This window comes from Balaenoptera borealis (assembly GCF_965194805.1).
Source record: "Balaenoptera borealis genome assembly, chromosome: 7".
Lineage (NCBI taxonomy): Eukaryota > Metazoa > Chordata > Mammalia > Artiodactyla > Balaenopteridae > Balaenoptera > Balaenoptera borealis.
This window is the reverse complement of record NC_138864.1, coordinates 12,736,449-12,756,354: the sequence shown is the minus strand read 5'-3', so window position 1 is coordinate 12,756,354 and position 19,906 is coordinate 12,736,449. Positions and strand designations below refer to the sequence as shown.

The 19,906-nt window shown below is 62.8% G+C and overlaps 1 protein-coding gene across 2 annotated transcripts in view; it reads left to right on the top strand.

Moving 5' to 3' along the window:
* Window positions 1-1,627: 1,627 nt before the first annotated feature.
* ADCY1 (adenylate cyclase 1) overlaps window positions 1,628-19,906 on the top strand; it is a gene marked incomplete at its 5' end in the record, with an annotated part of 131,093 nt that continues 112,814 nt past the window's right edge. For both annotated transcript variants that reach the window (XM_082400198.1, XM_082400199.1), the window contains one exon: window positions 1,628-2,278. In XM_082400198.1, the coding sequence (XP_082256324.1) occupies window positions 1,628-2,278 (651 nt within the window). The remainder of the gene's footprint in view (window positions 2,279-19,906) is intronic.

Sequence of the window (19,906 nt, the reverse complement as noted above, 5' to 3'; positions counted from 1 at the left end):
ATGGCCACCAAAAATTTGCTGATGTGAACTGCTGGGGACATGGAGTGGAAGTGCTCCTGGCCTAGGCAGAGTCTGTGAGCTGCTGTCTTTATAACTATCAGCGCTGATAAGGGATTACTTTGGACTCTTACAAAAATGGCAACTTCATATGGCTCAACTAATACCGATTCCAGAAAGATGTGAAACACACCTCAAATTCTAATTCTTGTGCCCGCATAACAATATACGGTGCGGTGGTTCTTACCCCTAGAGCCCCTGGACCCCAGGGAGTACCTCTAAAACAGACCCATGCTTGGGCTGCATTAATTCAACCTGTTTGTCTGGAAGTGGGCCTTGGGAGGACCTCCTGCAGAGGGCGAGCCTCCTGGTCTCTGGGACTTCCTGGGACCTCCAGCTCCTGGTCCATACATATGGGGGTCGACTCATATGAGAAGCAGCACAGGACGATGGAGGGGACAGGGGTTCTGCTGTGAGTCCTGACACCTCTCCACACCTCCTGGAGCCAGCTGCTTACTCTGGGATACTCATGGCAAAGGGGGGACAGAGGCACGGACCCCCAGGGGCCATTGTAAGCATAACACAGGGGAAGGCCGGCACAAAGCCCCTTCCCTTAGAGTGAATGAATGTGAGCCGTGGGTCCCACGCACGTGCCATGGCAACGGTCCCTACATTTGTCCTGCTGGAAGAAAACATCTCCCCATCACTTGGGTTTCCAGTTTCCTCTTACGGCAAACTGCAGGGTCCCTTCTCCTTTCGACTCCCACCCCATCCCTGAGCCAACAGCCTCCCACCTCCTTCCCTAGAGGCCTCACCGCTAGGACCCTGACCTGGCTCCTTCTGCACCCAGGTGGCACTGGCCACACGCCCCACGGCCCGAACTCCGGCTGGGGGCTCTGCTTGTCGGACTACACCACCTGGTCACTGCTCCTGCACCCCTGCACCCACTCACAGGGGGTGTAGGGACCAGGGCAGGACTTGCCCACAGCCCGCCGTGTGGAGGGTCCCGCGTGCAGATGGCCTGTGGGGAGATGCCGCGGGCGGCCACCTTCCTCCCCTCCTCCGGGTCCTTGGGCATCGCCTCACCTCGCAGGGCCCTGGCTATGGATCCGCAGTCAAGCGTGGGCCCCACTTTGCGTTCCTCTAGAATAGAGGGACCTGCTTTTATTGGGGGGGCATACAAGGTAAGCCCTCCCAAAGGGGAAAAGCGCAAAATTTCAGCATTTCTAACGCCCCAAGAGACAGCACAGTGCGTGGCACTGCCCACCAGAGGGGAAACTGAGGCCGGGAGCGGGGTAGGTGGGCGCCCGAGGTTCACGCGGCCCCTCCGGCGGCGGGGGGCCTGGGATGCGGAGTTGGGGTGCGGGCCGGGGCGCGCGCGTGTGCCTCGCGCGCCCAGGCCCGCGGCTCCGAGCTCAGCTGTCGCAGCGCGGTCGCCGGAGGACCGCGGCCGGGGCGCGGGCGGCGCCAGTGCGCAGGCGCAGCGGGCGGGAGGGGACGCGCTCGGGGCGCGCGCGCGGGGCAGCAGGCGCCCCAACTCTGCCCGCCGCGCCCCGGCGCCTCGCCGCCCGCCCGCCCGCCCGCCCGGCGCCCCGGCCGGCGAGGGGCGCGCCCGCTGCATGGCGCTGGGATGGCGGGGGCGCCGCGCGGCCGAGGCGGCGGCGGAGGCGGAGGCGGAGGCGGCGCGGGCGAGTCTGGGGGCGCCGAGCGGGCGGCGGGGCCGGGCGGCCGGCGCGGGCTGCGGGCGTGCGACGAGGAGTTCGCGTGCCCCGAGCTGGAGGCGCTGTTCCGCGGCTACACGCTGCGGCTGGAGCAGGCGGCCACGCTGAAGGCGCTGGCCGTGCTCAGCCTGCTGGCGGGCGCGCTGGCCCTGGCCGAGCTGCTGGGCGCGCCGGGGCCCGCGCCCGGCCTGGCCAAGGGCTCGCACCCCGTGCACTGCGTGCTCTTCCTGGCGCTGCTCGTGGTCACCAACGTCCGCTCGCTGCAGGTGCCCCAGCTGCAGCAGGTCGGCCAGCTCGCGCTGCTCTTCAGCCTCACCTTCGCGCTGCTCTGCTGTCCCTTCGCGCTCGGCGGCCCCGCCGGGGCCCACGCCGGGGCGGCAGCGGTGCCGGTGGCAGCCGACCAGGGCGTCTGGCAGCTCCTTTTGGTCACCTTCGTCTCCTATGCCCTGCTGCCCGTGCGCAGCCTGCTGGCCATCGGCTTCGGGCTCGTGGTGGCCGCCTCGCATTTGCTGGTCACGGCTACCTTGGTCCCCGCCAAGCGCCCACGTCTCTGGAGGACGGTAAGTGCCGCCGCGCGCTCCCGATCCGGTCTGGGACACACCTGCCCGGGGAGGGACTGGGAACGCGGGGAGAAGGGCGCGCATCGCCCGGTTGGGCAGGTGGGGAAACTGAGGCCCCGAATTGGAGGGGGGACATTCAAGGTCACTCAGAGAATAGGGGACACAGTGGGGGCTGGCACCCTGGGGCCGACTCTTTTCCGAGTTACAGCCCACAAAGCGTTCCTGGGTGTGGAATGTGGAGACGGGTAGACTAGTGTAGAGAGGGCAAGGATTGGCAAGGTCAGGCAGCTGGTGAGCGGCCAGGTGCGGCCAGAGCTCGGGTCCGACCCTGTCTGTCTGCACCCATCCCCGCAGGAGGGACGAAAAGTAGGCGCGGGGAGCGGGCCAGGGCAGGCAGGATTCCTGCGGGCTGTGCGCACAGCCCAGGGTGCCTCTCCCTCGCGCCTGGAGCCTGGAGCCCACGCGGGGCTCGCAGGGTCCCCCTCCCAACCCTGCCGCCATGGGGGAGGTGGGAAGGGGGCAAGGACTTTGGCCCCTTCCAGCCACCCTGGCACCCAGTTGTGGACTCATTTGGGGTCCACAGGGACAGGGTTTGCCAAGGTCGCACAGGGCTCTGGTCTCTTTCGACCTGCTCTGCCGCAGCCGGGACCCAGGCTCGCAGCGCCTGAACTTTGTCACTGTCTTTCCCGGGCGGGCAAGATCGCGGCGAGGATCCCATGCCGGCTGCTTCCTGCGGGCTCCTCCGCAGCCCAAGGACCCCAGAGGGCTGAGGCAGATGTCTTGCCGCGTGGTGCTTTTGGAGCTTTTCCGTCCAGCCCAGCCCATCCCGCCTGGGCTTGGAGGGCCCTGAGGGAGGGTTTTGTTTCTGCCTCTGGCTGCATTTTGGCAAGAGGGCGGGGGAATCTGATGGGGCGGGGGAGCCCATCTAGGGAGAGAAAGGGGGAGATGGGGTGAGGAGGGGAAGCTGGACAGATCTGGCTTTGGGAGGAACAACTGGGGTGGGGGGAGTGATGGGTGTCAGACAGCTGGGGCTGGGGCCCCACTAAGGACCCACCACCCGAGGACCAAGGGAGGGGCCCCCAGACGGTGAGGCCCGGTATGCACAGGGTCAGAGGGGCCATGGGACACACAGGAGTGACACAATGCTGGACCTATATTTCAGGACCCAGAGAGGCCAGTGTGTGGTGAGGGCTGGGAGGGGAGGAGGAGGGAGTATGTGCAGAGGGGCTGGGGGGTGGGGGGAAGAGAGGAAGGGAAGTAGGGGTGAAGGCCGGAGGCAGAGAGGAGGCAGAGATAAAGGCAGAAAAAAGGGAAAAGGGCCAGAGGGCTGCGTGCCCCCAGGGAGGGGAGGAAGGGATGGGAGGGGGAAGGGAGAGAGGGGAGGGGAGGGGGGAGGGTTTGGTTCTCCAGCAGGCCTCCTATGGGCTTTGAGTGGGGCTTGTTTGACCTTCGCAGGGGGCACCCCTGTACCTCTCCCCCAATAACCCTCCCATGTGTTGTGGTTGCCCCTCTCCACCCCCCCCCCCCAGCCAGGCCCCCCCAGCAAGGACAACTTCCCTACCAGGACCGGGAGGGAGGCTCAGAAGCCAGGTCAGCTCCAGGTGGGGAGGGGGCCTGGACAGGCCTGGGCTGGGGCCTGGCTCAGTTCTGGTTGCACCCAGGGCTTCAGTCAGCTGCTTCAGTGACAGGCAGTACTATTGTCTTCTCCTTTTTTAATAACCAATGCTCTATGTAGCCTGTAGTCATTCCTTTTAGAGAATTAAAAGATTAAAAGAGAGAGGGGGGAGGGGTGCGGCAGGGGGGTGGGGGGAGTCTGTAAAGGTGCCTCGGGCACTCAGAACTCTGCCCCTTCCCCAGGATAAGAGGAGCTCCTGTATTCTAGGGAGGAAGGGAGACCATCCTGGGGGCGCGGGAGTCGTAGGGAGCAGACATCCGGGGTTCACTGCTACTGGCTGTGATTCCCTGGGCAATGCAGACCCTTCCTTTCCTGAGCCTCAGTTTCCCCACCTGTCTAAAGGGCATCGCAGCTCCCCTGTAGGGCTGTGGTGAAAGTGAAAAGTTCATACTGGAAAAGCACATATTCGAAATCTTGGGCCCCTTCTGAATCGTTTCGGCGTCTTTAGAATGTTCGTATTCAAGCCCACGAGTCTGTACAGGTGGTGGTGATACTGACAGATAGGTGGGGATGGACGCAGAGAAATATGTGGTGATCCGACGGTATGGTGCCCCAGGGATCCTCCCTTCCAATTAGAAAATTCTGGGAGTCTGTGAAATCTGCCCTTGGTGAGCTCTGCAACTTGGTATTCGAGACCAGTGAAGAAGATGGCACCCACGTTTCCGAAGCGTGTCCGTTGCTACACGCTTCACCGCCTCCCTGCCATCTTGCAGTACACTCACCTGCTGACAGCGCTGCTCTCGCAGGATGGAATTTGGGGCAGGCAGAAGCCCTGCAGGACACAGGGTAGAGGCCAAAAAGAGGCAGAAGAAGGACTGCATGAATGAGGCGGTCTGTGCAGGGGTGCTGCCTTTGCTGCATATATGCAGCGTGTCATATGCTCGCTGGAGAAAGCGTGCTCTGGGGACTGAGACCGGGGTTCAAGTGTGGGCTCCCAGAGCCTCAGGCCCTCCGCAGGGAGGCTCCAGGGCTTTCTTGCAGCAATCCTGTGCCGCCCTGGTGTGTGGGAATCTGGGGACGCAGCCGTGTGCTTTTGGGCTCTGTAGAGCCGGGGCCAGCCCAGATGCTGGGAGGCAGAGGTGGACATGCAGAAAGCCGGCCATGTGACTGCACTGCTGAAATTTGGGGGGCTCCAGCCTTCCCCGAGAGGGTGTGCCTGCTGCTTTCCGCTAGAGCAGAAAGAGTTTAGGGGAAATGGCCTTATTCCCACCTGGCCCAGCACCAAGGATGAGCCCCATAAATGTGGACCGGACTGGGTTCCCTCCCTCTCCCAGCCCCTTGCTCTCAGGGCCCCCTGGTTGTACCTAAACACAGTCACTCACTTTTATTTAACTGGGCAACGTGTCAGAACTGAAGGCATCACGTTCAAGAACACCTGAGGCCTGCTCAGAACCAGCAGCGGTGGGCAGGCTGGAGGGCATGGGGTGGGGGGGTGAGCACAGCAGCCTGGGGTCCTGGTGCTTCGAGGGTGGCGGAGGAGGGGAGGGGGAGAGGCCAGATTTGTCCCTTGCTGACTGACAGAGCCCTGAGGGGCGAGGCTTGGGGGGGAGGGGACCGTGCTCAGGGGCACGTGGGCTGGGGCGTGGCGGGGAAGTAGAGTCAGGGGAGTGTTTGTGAAGGTCATTGCCGGGGAGTGATGGTGGGGCAGGAGGGGTGTCTCTGGAGACGGGCTGCTGGCTCAGGGTGCCTGCCCTGCCCCTCAGGTGCCTTGCCTGTGACGGGTGCAGGGCGCAGAGCCCCGGCTTCCTCCCTGTGCCGACTCTCTTCTCAGGGCTCCCTCCCGGATGCCCGCTTTTTGGGCAGGTGGGTCAGGATTGCTGTCTTTTTTTCAGAGGGGGGATAGCGAGGGTCCACTGCAGCGTGCAACTTGCAGTGCAGTTTGGTTGCCTATCAACGTAAAGGAAATGTGTTTAGTGCCTGAACCACAGAAAGGGTAACAAATCGCTGCAGTCCTGGGGAGGTGGGAGCTGGCCAGAATCCCCCCTGCCCCTCCAGTGTGGTCTGAGCCCTTGAGGAGGACGTGAGTGCTGGCAGGTGGCGCCACGTGACCGCTCTCAGAATCACCACGTGCGCCGGCTGTACTGCCTGCCACACGGGAGCCCATGCCTCCCGCCCCTATGTGTCTCCCACCCCTCCTTCCAGGCAGGCCTCCGGGGCGTCTGTCAGGACCTGTGTCCCTCCCTCCCCCCAGCGCCTCCTCAGGCGGGGCCCTCCCCCCCATGGCCCCCGGCTCCACTGGCTGGCCCTCTTCCCCTCCGGTCCTCTGCATCTCCCCTCACCCCGCCTCCCTGGACCCTCTCCTGACCAGCCCGCCTCTGCAGCCGTGCCTCACAGCCGGCCCCTCACCCCGGCGGGGCCCCTTCTCCTCTGGCTGGGCTCTTTCCTAGGTGGGGCCCCTCTCCTGCTGCACGTCACCCCCCAGCCTCCCGACTGCCCCCTACTGGTACCTCCCTCTCCCTCCCCTGCCCTGGCTGGATCCCATCACCTGTTTGCTCACCGGCCTTGGCTGCCCCAGTGCTGCCCTGGCCGGGGCTGAAGCAGGGAGGCAGGAGGTGGCTTGTCCTCGGCTGGACGCTCTTCCCCCAGGCCTCCCGTCACTGGGCAGGGCTCAGCCCCACAGCTCCCGGTCTCATTGCCCCGGCTTCCCACCCCCTGCACATTACAGGCCGGCTGCTCCCGGAGCCTTGGGCAGTGTCCAGTGCCTCCTCCAGGCCTCCAGGTTCATGTCCAGTGGGCATCCCACAGGGAACACCTGATTCCCCCACCCCCTTGTGTGATGGGCGGTCCCCTCCCTAAACCTGGTCTGTTTCCATCACAGCTGTGCCATCCTCCCCCCAGGGCAGCCTGCTCTAACGGTAAGAAGCACCTAGAGCCGCCTACACCAGGGCAGCAGGAACTAGGGACGTGGGGCCTGGGTGAGGGGGAACCGTCCTGGCATCGGGCGAGGGTTCCCACCTGTTCCCCCTCCGGGCAGTCCTGTGGGCCCCAGGCTTTCCTCTGTGGCCGCAGGACCCCCGGACTGTCCACGTGCTGGAGTCTGGCCCCCCGGTGGACCTGGTGGAAGGGCCGGGGACCAGGCGGAGCAGACATGGCTGTGAAGCCTCTGCAGCTGCCCGGGCTGGGGCACCTTCTCTGGACAGTTCTGTGATCCACGTTTGGGTGCCAGGCCCCGAGCTAGGGGACCAGACCACCTGCCCCCCAGGAAGTGAGTCTTTGGGGACCCCAATCAACAACTGGAACTGCAGTCTGTGCTGGGGGGAGTGTGTGTGACCTTCGGAGGCATGGGAAGGGGACAAGGCAGACAGGGGGCTCAGGGTGGCCTCCTGAGGGCAGTGCCTCCAGCCCAGGTTCTGGACAGATGAGGCCAAGGGGCTGCTGGGCCCTGGGGCTGCAGGGGGTTGCCTGAGGGACTGAGCTGGTCACCATGGGGCCAGGGAGGAGGGCGTGGAAGAAAGGGCAGCTGGGGGGAGGCCCTGGGGCTCGGGCCACAAGGAATATTTGGAGGTGTCCCTCAAGCGGGTCCTGTGGGGAAACGTCCCCACCCGCTGCCCTTTCCAGGGGCTCACAGTGGTTCTGGGGTGATGCCCTTCTCCCTTCACATCTGTGAGGTCCAGAGGGTCAGGGCCCAGCCTCTGGGTTGACGGGTCTCCTGCCGGCTCTGTGTTCCTGCAGGCTTGGAGCCCAGAAATATCCTCGGATCATTTCCTGACTCAGATGGGGTGGGTCAGAATTCCCAGCACCGCGGGGGCTCTGCTCCGAGCTGTGGTGCCGGGGGCAGGGGACTTATCCTGTGCCTCAGTTTCCTCCGAGGTCACGCCCGTGGTTGTGTAGGTGCAGGTGGCCCTCTGGGACCGTGGCTTCCCCGCAGCGTGGGGCCAGCACCCAGTGAAGTGGGAGTGTCCTCTTGTCATCACAAATTGAGCGTAGCCTGTGACCTACGAGTTTTCCCTACCTCGGTGACCGTGTGTCTGGTCTTGGTCAAACGCTGAAAGAGACGCGCAGGATGCCGGTGGCAGGCCGTCTGTCCAGACTGTGCCCTTTGGGTGTTTCCATCGCTTCCGGCCGGTGTGCTGTTGGGAGCCCTACCGTAGCACAGCCCAGCTTGGGTCCCTGGCAGTGGCAGCCAGAGGGCTGTGTCTGTGCTGAGGCCTCCCCAGGGCCAGGGCTTCGCTCGTCCATGTGCCAGGCTGTGCAGGGGCTGGCGGTGGGGCAGGAAGGGCCGCATGGCAGCCAGGAGGCCTGGGCCACCACCCCGCCCCTGCACCTCTGGGTGAGACCCTGTTCCCGGACTGCAGGCACCTTAGTTTGCACCGAGGGGCTGAGCCAGGCAGGCAGAAAAGACCTTCCCGCCCCTAAGTGCTGGGTTCCGCCATGTGTGAGGATGTGAGTCACATGTGGTCCGTCATCTCTCTCACACGCATGTGCATGCACACATACAAACACACTTGAGTGCACACTCACACCCACACAAATGCACGTACAAGCACACTCACGCTCACACACATTCCCACTTGTACGCACGTGCTCTCACACTCACGTGTGTACATGCATGCACACATAAACACACACCCTTGCACGCTCACACAGGAACACACCCACATGCACACTCACAGGCGCGCTCACACACGTTCCCGCAACACACTCTGATTATTTTTACTGTTTTCTGGGTGGACGTGTCTCCCCCGAGGGAAATGGGGCCTGGGGCCCTCCAACTCCACGACCAGTGCATGAAATGAGACCAGGCCCCAGGCTCTGCCCAGGTGGGGAGGTCGGGTGAGGGGCCGTGCGTGTAGGACTGAGAGCCCTGAGGACGAGTGACAAGGGCCGGGGCCCCCACCGGCTGTGTCCCTCTGCCCTCTGTCTGCTTTGCGTCAGTCCAGGCAGGGCAGGCTGGGCTTCCTCGGGCTCACGTCCACGTGCGGGGCGGGGCGGGGCGTGGGGCTGACGCGGCCTCCCCACCCACCGCAGGCTGCCCCTCACTGCCGCGTCTGCGCCCCTCCTGTCTTCGTCCTCCCTGGATCCTGCTCTGTCCCCTTCCGTCCCGGACCCTGTCTTCTTGGATTGGAGAGCGGTGGGATCTGCCTTAATACCGAGCTGCCAGGGTCCTCTGGGCGGGGCTGTGCGGAGCATGCGCGCAGCTCTGGGGGTGGGGCCTCTGCGCGCGCCTGCGCGTGTTGTGGACGTGTGCGCGCGCACAGAGGCGCACACAGGCCTCTGGCTGCCGCTGCCAGGGACACGTGTAATGTATGTGCATGTGTGTGCACACGTAGGCGCCCGTGTGTACACATGTGCGTGCATCCTGGTGTGCAGGGATGTGAGTGTGTTCACGTGAGTGTGCATGTGTTGGTGGCGTCCAGAGCCCTGAGTCCCACCCCGGACCTGCAGAGCCTGGGTGTCTGGGTTTGAGGCCACCCACTCTTCTTTCAGAACCCAGCACCTGCCTTGCGTCAGGCTTGGCACAGGGTCTGAGATCTGAGGGCCCGCAGCCTGGGCACAGGGACAGCGAGCAGGGCCGTTGTGTGTCCAGGTCTGGAGTTGGGGGCACTCGCCGAGGTGGGCAGTGCAGCTTGGAAGGGGGCCTGGCCAGGCGCTCGCAGCCTGTGGGGATCCTGTGGGCAGCGGGGCTGCTGCAGGCCCAGAACCAGGGTGCTTATGAGGGATCCCAGGTGAGGAGCCCCTCGTGCAGGCAGGTGGAGGGGATGCCCGGGGAGGGATCCGGGTGCAGGGGGGCAGGATGCGCAGGAGAGGGGCCCTGGGGACGGGGCTCCCATCCGTGGTGCGTCAGGGTCCCTGGACATGCTGGGGCTCGCTCCTGCTGTCCACGCCCTGCAGAGGGGGAAGCCCTCCCTGTGGGCACATTCCCACTCGGGAGGCAGCTTTCTAGTTTGACTCTGAAGTACAGAGTAACTATATCAGGGTCCAGCTTTTCCTTTGCTGAAGTAGAGCCTAGCTTTCCGGGAGCACAGCTGACTCCGATGGATGGATGGGCCTTTTTGTTCACACAGTGGCTCGTGTGGGGCCCAAGGCACCATGTGCCCAGGTTGGGGGATGTCAGATGCCACACTCTGGACAAGGAGAATGACCGACCACAGCAGGGCCTGCCCCCTTGAACCCGGGCCGTGCCTGGGACCCTGGCCCTCCGGCCGGCCCTCCTGTGTGGCCTCCTGTCCTGTGCACTGTCCCCCTAGCGCCCTTCTCAGCAGCTGCCTGATGAGCCCGTGTGAGACTGCATTCTTCCAAGGGTGCTTCCCGCATCTGCAGTGGCAGTCTCGTGCTGCATGTGGGCATCTGAGGGAGGCGTCCGCTCTGGGACACTCTGCCCACTGCTGCTGGGAGAGCTTGGTCGTGGGCATTGGTGGGAGGGGGAGCCTTGTGCTGGAGGGATGTACTGGAGTGATGGCCTTCTGTGAAATCGTTAGTGCATTTTCTTAGTGCCTTTGCCTACTTTCCTTATGGGAGAAACACTCTCTTGTTAAGAGAAGGCGTTGCCTCCTGAATCAACCGTGGCCAAGGGGATCTGAAATGTGTGCTCTTTGAACTTGTTTTGCAAGATGGCTGCTTTCCCAAACACATGTGCCCTGCTGCGTGGATGAGAAGCTCAGTGAGCACATTTGGAGAATCACTGGTTTAGCCTAAGGATTTGGAAATATCTCTGATGCTTTATTTTATTTTTTTTTAATTTTTAAAAAATTGATTTATTTTATTTATTTATTTTTGGCTGTGTTGGGTCTTCATTGCTGTGCGCGGGCTTTCTCTAGTTGCGGTGAGCGGGGGCTGCTCTTCGTTGCGGTGCGCAGGCTTCTCATTGCAGTGGCTTCTCTTGTTGCAGAGCACGGGCTCTAGGCACGCGGGCTCAGTAGTTGTGGCTCGGGGGCTCTAGAGTGCCGGCTCAGTAGTTGTGGCGCACGGGCTTCGTTACTCCGCGGCATGTGAGATCTTCCCGGCCCAGGGCTTGATCCCGTGTCCCCCGCATTGGCAGGCGGATTCTTAACCACTGTGCCACCAGGGAAGCCCCTGCTGTTTTATTTTAAAGCACATCCTTACCTGCAGGAATCACAAGTGGTTCCTGGGCACTCGCTGTGTCCCTGGAGCACCCTGTGCAAGTGGGACCCTTTTCTGCAGTCCACTTTGTTCAAGGCTCAGAAATGGGCAGCGGGGTGAGACCCTCTTTGTGGATAGAGTCGGTGTCCAGGTGTGTAAAGGTGAACGGAGGCGCTGAAATACTGTAGGTGCTGTGGACGGGTGGGTGGGACTTGGAGGCACACGGTCCTGTGGCCCAGCTCACTTGTGCACCAGCAGGTGGGGTGAGCCGGGACCCCAACACCAGGAGGCGCCCTTGATGAAGATGCCGAGGGTTACATAGCCCTGCGCCTGGGTCCCCCTGCCCCTGCCTAGGTGAGGCGACCACAGCCCAGCGGGCCTCGGCCTTGGGGCTTAGAAACCCAATGGCAGGAGCTCACAAGAGCCCATGAGAATCTTTTAAAACATAACTTGTTTTTATTTTATTTTTATTACGGAAACTTCAGTCATACACAAGAGTAGAGGGACCAGCGTGGTGATTTCTTGGGCAGAAGCCCTCAGCTCCAACAGTTATCAACATTCTGCCCTTCTTCTTTCGAAAGATGGTAGATGGTAGCCCTAAAATACTTCTATTAATTCAAAAACAGAGCAGTTTTTTCAGTTTTTAGCAATTTTTCCAGCTATGCTTGAAAAGATGACAAGCGCACCACCCGGCTGGCGGTGACTGAGCGGAGGTGGGAATGAATGGGTCCCCCTGTGAGCACCCTGGGAAAGGAGGTGAGAGGGACCCAGGGGTCTTGGAGCCTGGCCCACAGACCAAACGCACAGCGGCTCTGCAGGGTGGGGTGGGGGGCGTGTGGGGAGTCAGGAGGTGGTGGAGCGGGGGGTGGGTGCACTGGGCAGCAGCTCCCTCCTTGTCTTGTGGCCGCACTGCCCTCTGTGACTGTGAGAAGGACGTCCTTGGAGCCGCACCCTTGAGTCCGCACACCTGGCTTCTCTGCAGGACGGGCCCTTGAGTCCCGTGCTGGGGACAGTCTGGGCGGCGGCAGATTGAAAATGCATCAAGTTCAGTGGAGGAGTTTGAATGCTAAATAGGGGTGATCTTGGGGTGCCTCGGGATTGGGGGGTCAGGAGGCCGCCGAGTGAAAGGAGGGGAACCCTCGTGGGCAGAGGCATCAGTGAGCCGGAGCAGTGCCGAGGGGCGAGCGTGGTCTCCCCAGAGCTGCGCGCTGCATGGGCCGTGGGGGGATCTGGGTGTGACATGCTCTGTACGTGGATGGGGGAAGGGGGACAGGTGAGCGGCCGGCCTGGGAAAGTGGGCAGAGCGCGGGGCTCCTCGGGTCTCAGGCCTGCCGTGGAGGTGGGACGTTGTCCTGGTGACCACGGGAGTGTGAGAGCAGCAACCGGGGGTGTGGGTGCAGTGACCGGGGGACGATCTGCTGCTGATATTTGAACTCTTTTCCAAATTGCCATGAACCTTTTAAAATTCTTGTTTTTTTCTTTGTGGTGTGTGTGTGTGTTACTTCCCCTTATGAAGGGTCCCTCTGAGGACACCAGGGGCACACGTCAGGTGGCTGCTTTTCCCGTTTAACTGCCCAGCTTGTAAATCTAAAGTGTCTGCCCTTCCTTCCTGAGGCCCTTTGGGGATGGGGCGGGGCCCTCTGGGTGGTCCAGGTCTGACCCAGGCGCTTTGTGCTTTTTCCCTGTTTGGCTTCTTCTGTCTTTACATACTTGGGGCTGACCAAGCGCACTGCAGAGAAGCCTTTGGGGGAAGCCCAGCCCAGCGGAATTCCACTGGGAGACAGAGGGTTGGGGGTGTGAATGTCTGAAACTCAGCCCACATGTGTTTCAGCACCAACGGGGTGCTTGGCTCTGTCTCTCAGCTCAGCCCGCCGTTCTGAGATGGCCCCTTATGAGATGGGGAGTTTGGTGGGCAAGGGTCCCAGGGGCGAGGCTGGGCCCTGTGTCTACACTGGGCGTGGTCACTGTGCTGGGGGACTGGACTCTTGGCCAGGGGGGATTATGCCCCACCCACCTGGGCCCTGTGGAATTGGCGCCAGCGTGGGGCCTCCCTTAGGGAAGAGGTGCAGTGCAGACCACACTCCTGGGTCCACGTGGGGACCAGGCCCTGAGCAGCCCCTTGGCTGGGGCCGTGAGAGCCGCAGCGGTCCTGGTGCCATCATCCCCGGCGAAAGCAGCCCCAGGCCGGGTGTGGTCCTGCTGGTCACCTGTGTGCCAGCCCCGGCCCAGCCTTGGAGCCCAGAAGCCAGTGGTCGGGCTCTGGAGGAGGGGGTTTCTTCTGGATTGCTGTCTCACCACGCCAAAGAGATGTCCATTTGGCTAGTGTCCAGTGCTGGAGGGTCCCCCTGGAGTGGGACCCCCTTGGAGGTCCCCACCTGGGAGGAGGTCCACTGAGACGTGGCACAAGTCTTCCCCGGGCCAAGTGGCTGTTTCCCACGTGAGCCTTAGAGGTGCCTGGGCACAGTTCCAGAGCTGCCGACTGCCGTCCGTGGCAAGAAGCCGTGGGCTCCCCCGGGCTGGGCAATTCTGCCCGGACTGGCTGCTAGCTCCCCTGGCCCAGGTGTTGTCTTGGGGCCTTCCCGGAGAGTCCGAGGGGTGATCTGCCGCTGTTTCCTTCCTGTGCTGAGCTGTGAGTGATGTCAGTGCCCCATGGGCTCGCCGGGAGTGCAGCCGGGCTGGGCTGGCCCCAGATGGGATCACTGCTGCAGCCGTGGCGGGTGATGCCTCCCGATGCCTCCTCCCCTGACTCTCCATCCCTCAGCCCGTGGTCACCTGCATCTCTGAGACGCTCACGGTGACCCCCGGCCTGTCTCCCTTGTGGTTTCTGCACAGCAGGTGCTAAACCTTGTGGTCGCCATATTCCGGGCACCTCTGGCCAGGCCGCGAGTTCAGAGAGCTTCATGGGAGGACTTGTTTTTTTTTTTGCTACGCTACGAGTCATGTGGGATCTTAGTTCCCCGACCAGGGGTTGAACCCGTGCCCCCTGCAGTGGAAGTGCGGAGTCTTAACCACTGGACTGCCAGGGAAGTCCAAGAGAGCTTCGTGGGGAAAATGAAAACTCCTGAACCCTGGGGAGACCTCGGGGGTGGCCGGTTTGGGTCAGTAGATGCGTTGGGCGTGTGAGGAAGCTCCCGTCTGGCAAGGTGCAGGTGGGGGGACGCCTGGTCCTAATGGCTCACATCAGGGGGGCTCCAGGTGGGAGGGCCCTGGGGGTTCCCAGGGTGGGGTGACAGGTGGTTGGCAGACGCCCTCCCCCAGTCTCCCTGAAGCGTCTCTTCCCCCCAGTGATCCCATTTTAAGGAATCCCTTTGATGGGTGCTGCTGGAGTGGGGGGCAGCTCCCAGCTCACTGCAGGGCTGGGGAGAATGTGTGGTTTTCCTGCAGGATGAAGGGCCCGCAGGTGGTCTGAAGTGGAGTGTGGTGGAGTATGGGCTTTGTTTGTGAGGGTGCCGCTCAGATTCCCTAGCCGCGGCCATAGTCCCTCCTCACAGGACAGATTAGCAGCTGAGAGCAGTGGGGAGGTGAGCTACGCGGGGGCGAGGGAGAACAGGTGCTTCCCCCTGAGTGGGCTCCGGCGGAGCCCAGCGAGGGATGCAGGGGCCAGCGGTGGACGGGGGCAGGGCGAGCGTCTTTCTGCTGGGCAGACTAGCAGCCCTTGGCCTCGCCATTGTACCTGGGAGGGGTGCTGACCACACACGTGGCAGGGGTGTGTGTGTGGGGGTGTGTGTGTGTGTGTGAGACCCAGGACCCTGGCAGATGAGGACTGACTGACTGGTCAGTCACCTTGACACACGCACACACACTGGCTCTTTTATGCCCCCCAGGGGCTCCCCATTCCTGTTTGTAATCTCACCCCAAAGATGGCAGGAAGGAAGCTAAGATGATGGGAAAATCCCAAAAGGGAGGCTTCTGTTCTTCTCAACTATAGTTTTAATTTCAAGGGCTGGGGTCCACCCTTCACTTCCAACCGTGCAGGCCTTTCCGAGGGTCCCCTCACGCGGGCTCTCGTGGCTCCAGCGGCCCCGCCCCCTCCCCCAGGGCTGGCCCTTCCGGGTCCCTGTGTCCAGCCAGTGCCCAGGGTCTCTGCTGCCGTCTCAACAGTCGGCTCACGTTCTGCCCGTGTCGCAGCCACTCCCTGACTCCCTGGTACCTGTGATGGGGTCCTTGTCCTGAAACCCCGCTGCCCTGAGAGCGTCCTGCTGCCCCTGCCCTGCCCCCACCTTCCACACTTCCCACTGGGCACTCAGCCCCACCTGCCCTGGGCCGTGTGTGGAGGACGAGGGGCGAGTGAGGCCCCGGCCATCCCCCGACCAGCCACAAGCCTGGCAGCCCTGAAGCCCATGACCTGTGCAGAGCCCCCAAGGCCCATCCACCCAAGGCCTGGATCCAGAGATGTGCCCGTGGCCTGGCGGGCCCTGGAGTTACGTGCCTGTGTTTGGGACGTCCTGGCCTTGGGACCTCGGGGAGATTTAACCTCTCTACGCCCATGTCCTCCCCATAAATGGCAGGCCTCATTTCCGGGCTCGCCCACCTGCCCAGGGCCTGCCTGGGGCCTGCGTGGTGCCACCTTTGCTTCAGTTTGTAGCAGACCCTGCTCGTGTGGCCTCCCGGCGGTTTACCTTCTGCCTCCTGGTAAAGGTAGGCCCGCCCTCCTCCCATAGCCCCCTAGAGTCCCGAACAATGGGTTCTCCTTGGTTAAGTTACTGATCTCACAGCCTCTCATGTAAAATCCACAACGATGCGACGTTCAGTGCGTGTAAAGGGGTGGGGGGCAGTGAGCCCTGTTGGTTGTGCAGGAAGCGAAGCTGCCGTGGCCTCGTGCTGAGCGGCAGGGGGAGAGCTGAGGGCAGTGCAGCGGGGCCTGGGGGCCAGAGTGGAAGGTGAGGGTCTTGAACGAGCTCTAGGGTGGCGTGCCAGGGAGGGAGCAGGGACGTGGGACGGCGAGGTGCCGGCGGTGTTTAGAACTCCTGGCGCGCAGGAGACGCTCACTTGACGCGGGCTCCCGGCCCTGCCTGAGAAACTAGCCAAGACCCGGGCGTGTGATTCCATCCGCGGGGCGCGTGGGGTTTGCGGGGCAGCGGGCGAGGGCCCTCCGGCTGGAGAGCAGTTGTGTGCCTTCCTGAGTGCAGGCCGACTGCAGGGATGTAAACGCTTGATGAGGAATTCTCCCTCCAAGTCTTTGCCCTGTGTCACAAGAGTGGCAAAATATTGGGAAGTGCTGCGAGTACCATCGATACGTCACGGTTAAGAGAAAGATGCGCTTCGTCGTGGTTTCCTGCAGTCACTGAATCAGTGATTCTGAACACACGTCCGACCGACAGAGTGGGTGCCCCGGAAGTCCCCAGCGGGGCCACTCGGATGAGGGGACACAGACAGAAGGTCTAGCCCCCCTCCCCTCTGTGCCCTCCAGGTGGTGGCCTTAGCCTCCTGGCTGGGTCTGTAGCTTTGTGGTCACTGTGGACTCAGAAAAGGCCTCCATTCCACGTGCCAGACCACGCCTGTTTGTTTTCAATCCAGCCTCAGAGCTCATCTCCTCCCAGCCCCGGCAAGGCTCGCCTGGCCCTCTGGGACCTGGAGTGGCCGGGACGGGAGAGCCCTGCCCGCCACAGGGGACATCTGGACAGTTGATGTTGACCGGTGACCAGGGCCCCAGGCGCCCACCCGCTGCGCGGTGCCGGCTTCTCCCCGCTCTACACCGGCCTTCCCAAGGGGCCGGGGGACCCCCAGTGCCCACTGTGGGGTGGGGTTGGCTGCCTGCCCCACGGGCAGAGGCTGATGAGCTGCCGTGGCCATGCACACCTGTCGCCAGGTGATCTCATCCTTTTCCCTGCAGTGCTTCCCCTGCTGGCCGTCTGCCCAGGTCACGGGGCCTGCAGGGCAAGGGCTTGGGAGGGGGTGCACCTGCCAGGCCTGTCCTGTGCGCTCCAGCGCAGTTCCCCGGGCTGCGTGACCTGGTCCACGTGTGCGTGTGTCTGCGGGCTGTGTCCCAGCAGCTCCCACCAGCTCAGCCTGCCCCGGAAGCCACGTCACTTTCAGACACTAGGACACGTTGATGCCGTGCCTCGTTGTTTTTTTAAAAAATATTTTCCCCAGTCTAGCTCTTATATTTAGATCTTTGATCCATTTTTTAAAATAAATTTATTTGTTTACTTGTGTTTAGTTTTGCCTGTGTTGGGTCTTTGCTGCTGCATGCGGGCTTTCTCTAGCTGCGGTGAGCGGGGGCCACTCTTCGTTGCGGTGCGCGGGCTTCTCATTGTGGTGGCTTCTCTTGTCGTGGAGCACGACGGGCTCTAGGCGTGCGGGCTTCAGTAGTTGTGGCACGTGGGCTCAGTAGTTGTGGCTCGCGGGCTCTGTAGTTGTGGCGCACAGGCTTAGTTGCTCCGCGGTATGTGGGATCTTCCCGGACCAGGGCTCGAACCCGTGTCCCCTGCATTGGCAGGCGGATTCTTAACCACTGCGCCACCAGGGAAGCCTGATGCCTTGCCTCTTATGTGCCTCTCTTGATCGTGGAAAAGCTGGGGTCCCTCCCCACTGCCCATCTGACGATGGATATGTGAGTTGGGACACAGTCTTATCAGGTCTCGTCCGAGACAGTGTGGAGAGAGGTTGGGCAGTGCAGGGGGCAGCGCAGGTGTCTGCGTGTGAGTCCTCCCTCTGCCCCTTTCCAGCAACGTGACGGGGCCCAGCCACCTCACCACCCCTGTGTCCTCAGTTATTCATTCAACAAATACCAGGGCACCTGCTACGATACGAGAGGCTCTATTCCAGGTTCCCGGATCAGTCGTGAACCTGACAGACTGAGGCCCCTCGAGGGGCAGACAGCAGGCAGGGAAGGTGACAAGTGAGTTAATGTTATAACGTGCTGGAAGACGGTAACTGCTAAAAACAATCGAAGGAAAGGAAGAAGGAAAGAAATAGAACTGGTCAGTGGGAGAATACTCAAAGCCCAGGTGGGAGTGTGTGCATTTTTAGACACAGGGGTCAGGTAAGCTGTTCTGAGAAGGTGACAAGTGAGTGGAGGCCCTGGAGGCTGTGTGGGAAAGGGGTTCCCACCCAGGGACGCAGGGCAGAGGCCCTAAGAGAGCAGGCCAGGCCAGGGGGACACGAGGAGGACAGGATGTAGGGGCATCTGGCCTGGGCCACGGAGGGCTTTGGGCGCAGGAAGACTCCGGGCCGGGGGTTCGGAGCAGAGGACCGTGCGGGGAGCCTGCAGGGCTGGGAGGAGCACGGGGCGGGGTAGGAGGTGGCTCGGCAGCCAAGCCGCGGTCGGCAGCGGGGTATCAGCGCCCCGTCTGTTGGAGACGGAGCCGGGAGGATTTGCTGGTGGGGGAAGTGGGCCCAGGCCTGAGAGGCTTCCAGGGGCCCGGGTCAGCTGAGGTGGGAGAGGCCACTGGGGTGAGTGCTGGGGGTGACCAGGGGTCCTGCCAGGGTCTGTCCCATGCAGGGCTGAGCTGGAGACGTGCATGGGCTGGGGAGGGGCACGGCTGGCTGGTCCAAGCTGAAGGTGTCGATTCGGGGTCTTTGGCACAGGGCTGGGCTCCCAAGGTGAGTGTGGATGAGACACCGTGAGGGGTGGAGTTTGGGGCGGAGAGGGGTCCAGGTGTGAGGCATGGACCGGAGGAGGCTGGGGAAGGGGCCAGGGGAGGGGAGTTGATGGCCCTGAGCAGGGTGGCCTGGGCACTGGGACCTGAGCCTCGGCTCAGGATGTGAAGGTGGCCCCGACCTGGTCCCAGACCGCCCAGGGCAGCTGTGGAAGGGAAGGCAGGCTGGGGTGCGGCCCAGGCGGGGGTGAGGTGAGGCCTTTTCAGGAGTTCTGCTGGAAAGCGGAGAAAGATGGGCAGGCCTGGGAGAGGAAGAGGAGTCAAGAGAAGGATCTCATTTTCAGGGGAAAGAAATAATCACACGCTTGCTGCCAAGGATGATGGTTGGAAATGGCAGGTCCCAGCTGGAGGGGAGAGGGGGTGCCCCGCGGGCAGTGGGCAGTGGGACCGGCTGGGCTGGGCAGAGGGAGGTCCCCGGGGGGGGGGAGGGACAGACGAGGATTCCCTTGCGGCCGGAGGAGCACCCCAGGCACAGGCTTGTGCGCGGAGCTGGCTTCGACTCCAGAGTGTGAGGGGGCAGGGGACTGTCCTGTTGGGCTGTGGAGTTTCAGCTGGAGAAGGAAGAGAGCTCGAAGGGCAAGCCTTCCAAGGGTGGGAAAGGTGCAGGACTGAGGTCCTGGCAGGGCCCTGGCATCCAGGGCAGCGTGGGCTGTGGGAAGGTCCTCGGGGGCCTGGATGCTGAGGCCAGGTGCGGGCAGGTACAGGGAGGCCAGGTGTGCGGGGCCGCTGGGTGTGCCGCGGCCTCTGCAGCGGGGGGCCCTGCCCTTGCCCAGGGCCTCTGTGTGTGCAGTGCTGGCAGGGACGCCGGTGGGGTTGGCGAGGGCTTGGCACTACCAGGACGCCCTGTGGTCCCGCGGCCACGTGCTCCTGGGGTGTGGCACTCAGCCTCCACCCCAGCACGTACCCTTCCCCGAGCTCAGAACCCTCTCAGCCTGTTTCCCCCATCACCGCTCCTTCTGCCGGTGTGAACCAACGCCCCCTCGAGGCTACACCCGCCGCAGGTGACCTCTGGGCCAGTTTCTCTCTGCCTTGTCACCCTCGTCCCTGATCACTGATTAGGAAGCCAGTCTGGAAACCTCTCTGTGCCCCATGGGGGCAGGGGCTCCGCCTCTTGTCGCTGCTGTGTGCCCGTCACCGTGGCTGCTGATCTGGGGGTGTGTGCGAATGCAGGGGGGCAGGTGTGCCGACAGCTTTGCAGTCTTGCGGACGGCCTCCTCTTCTGCTCTCCTGCGGGAAGATCGCTGGGGCGCGTGGAAGCACCCTGGGTGTGTGAACGTGAATGCAGAGCCCCAGGCAGGGGAGACCCGCCCG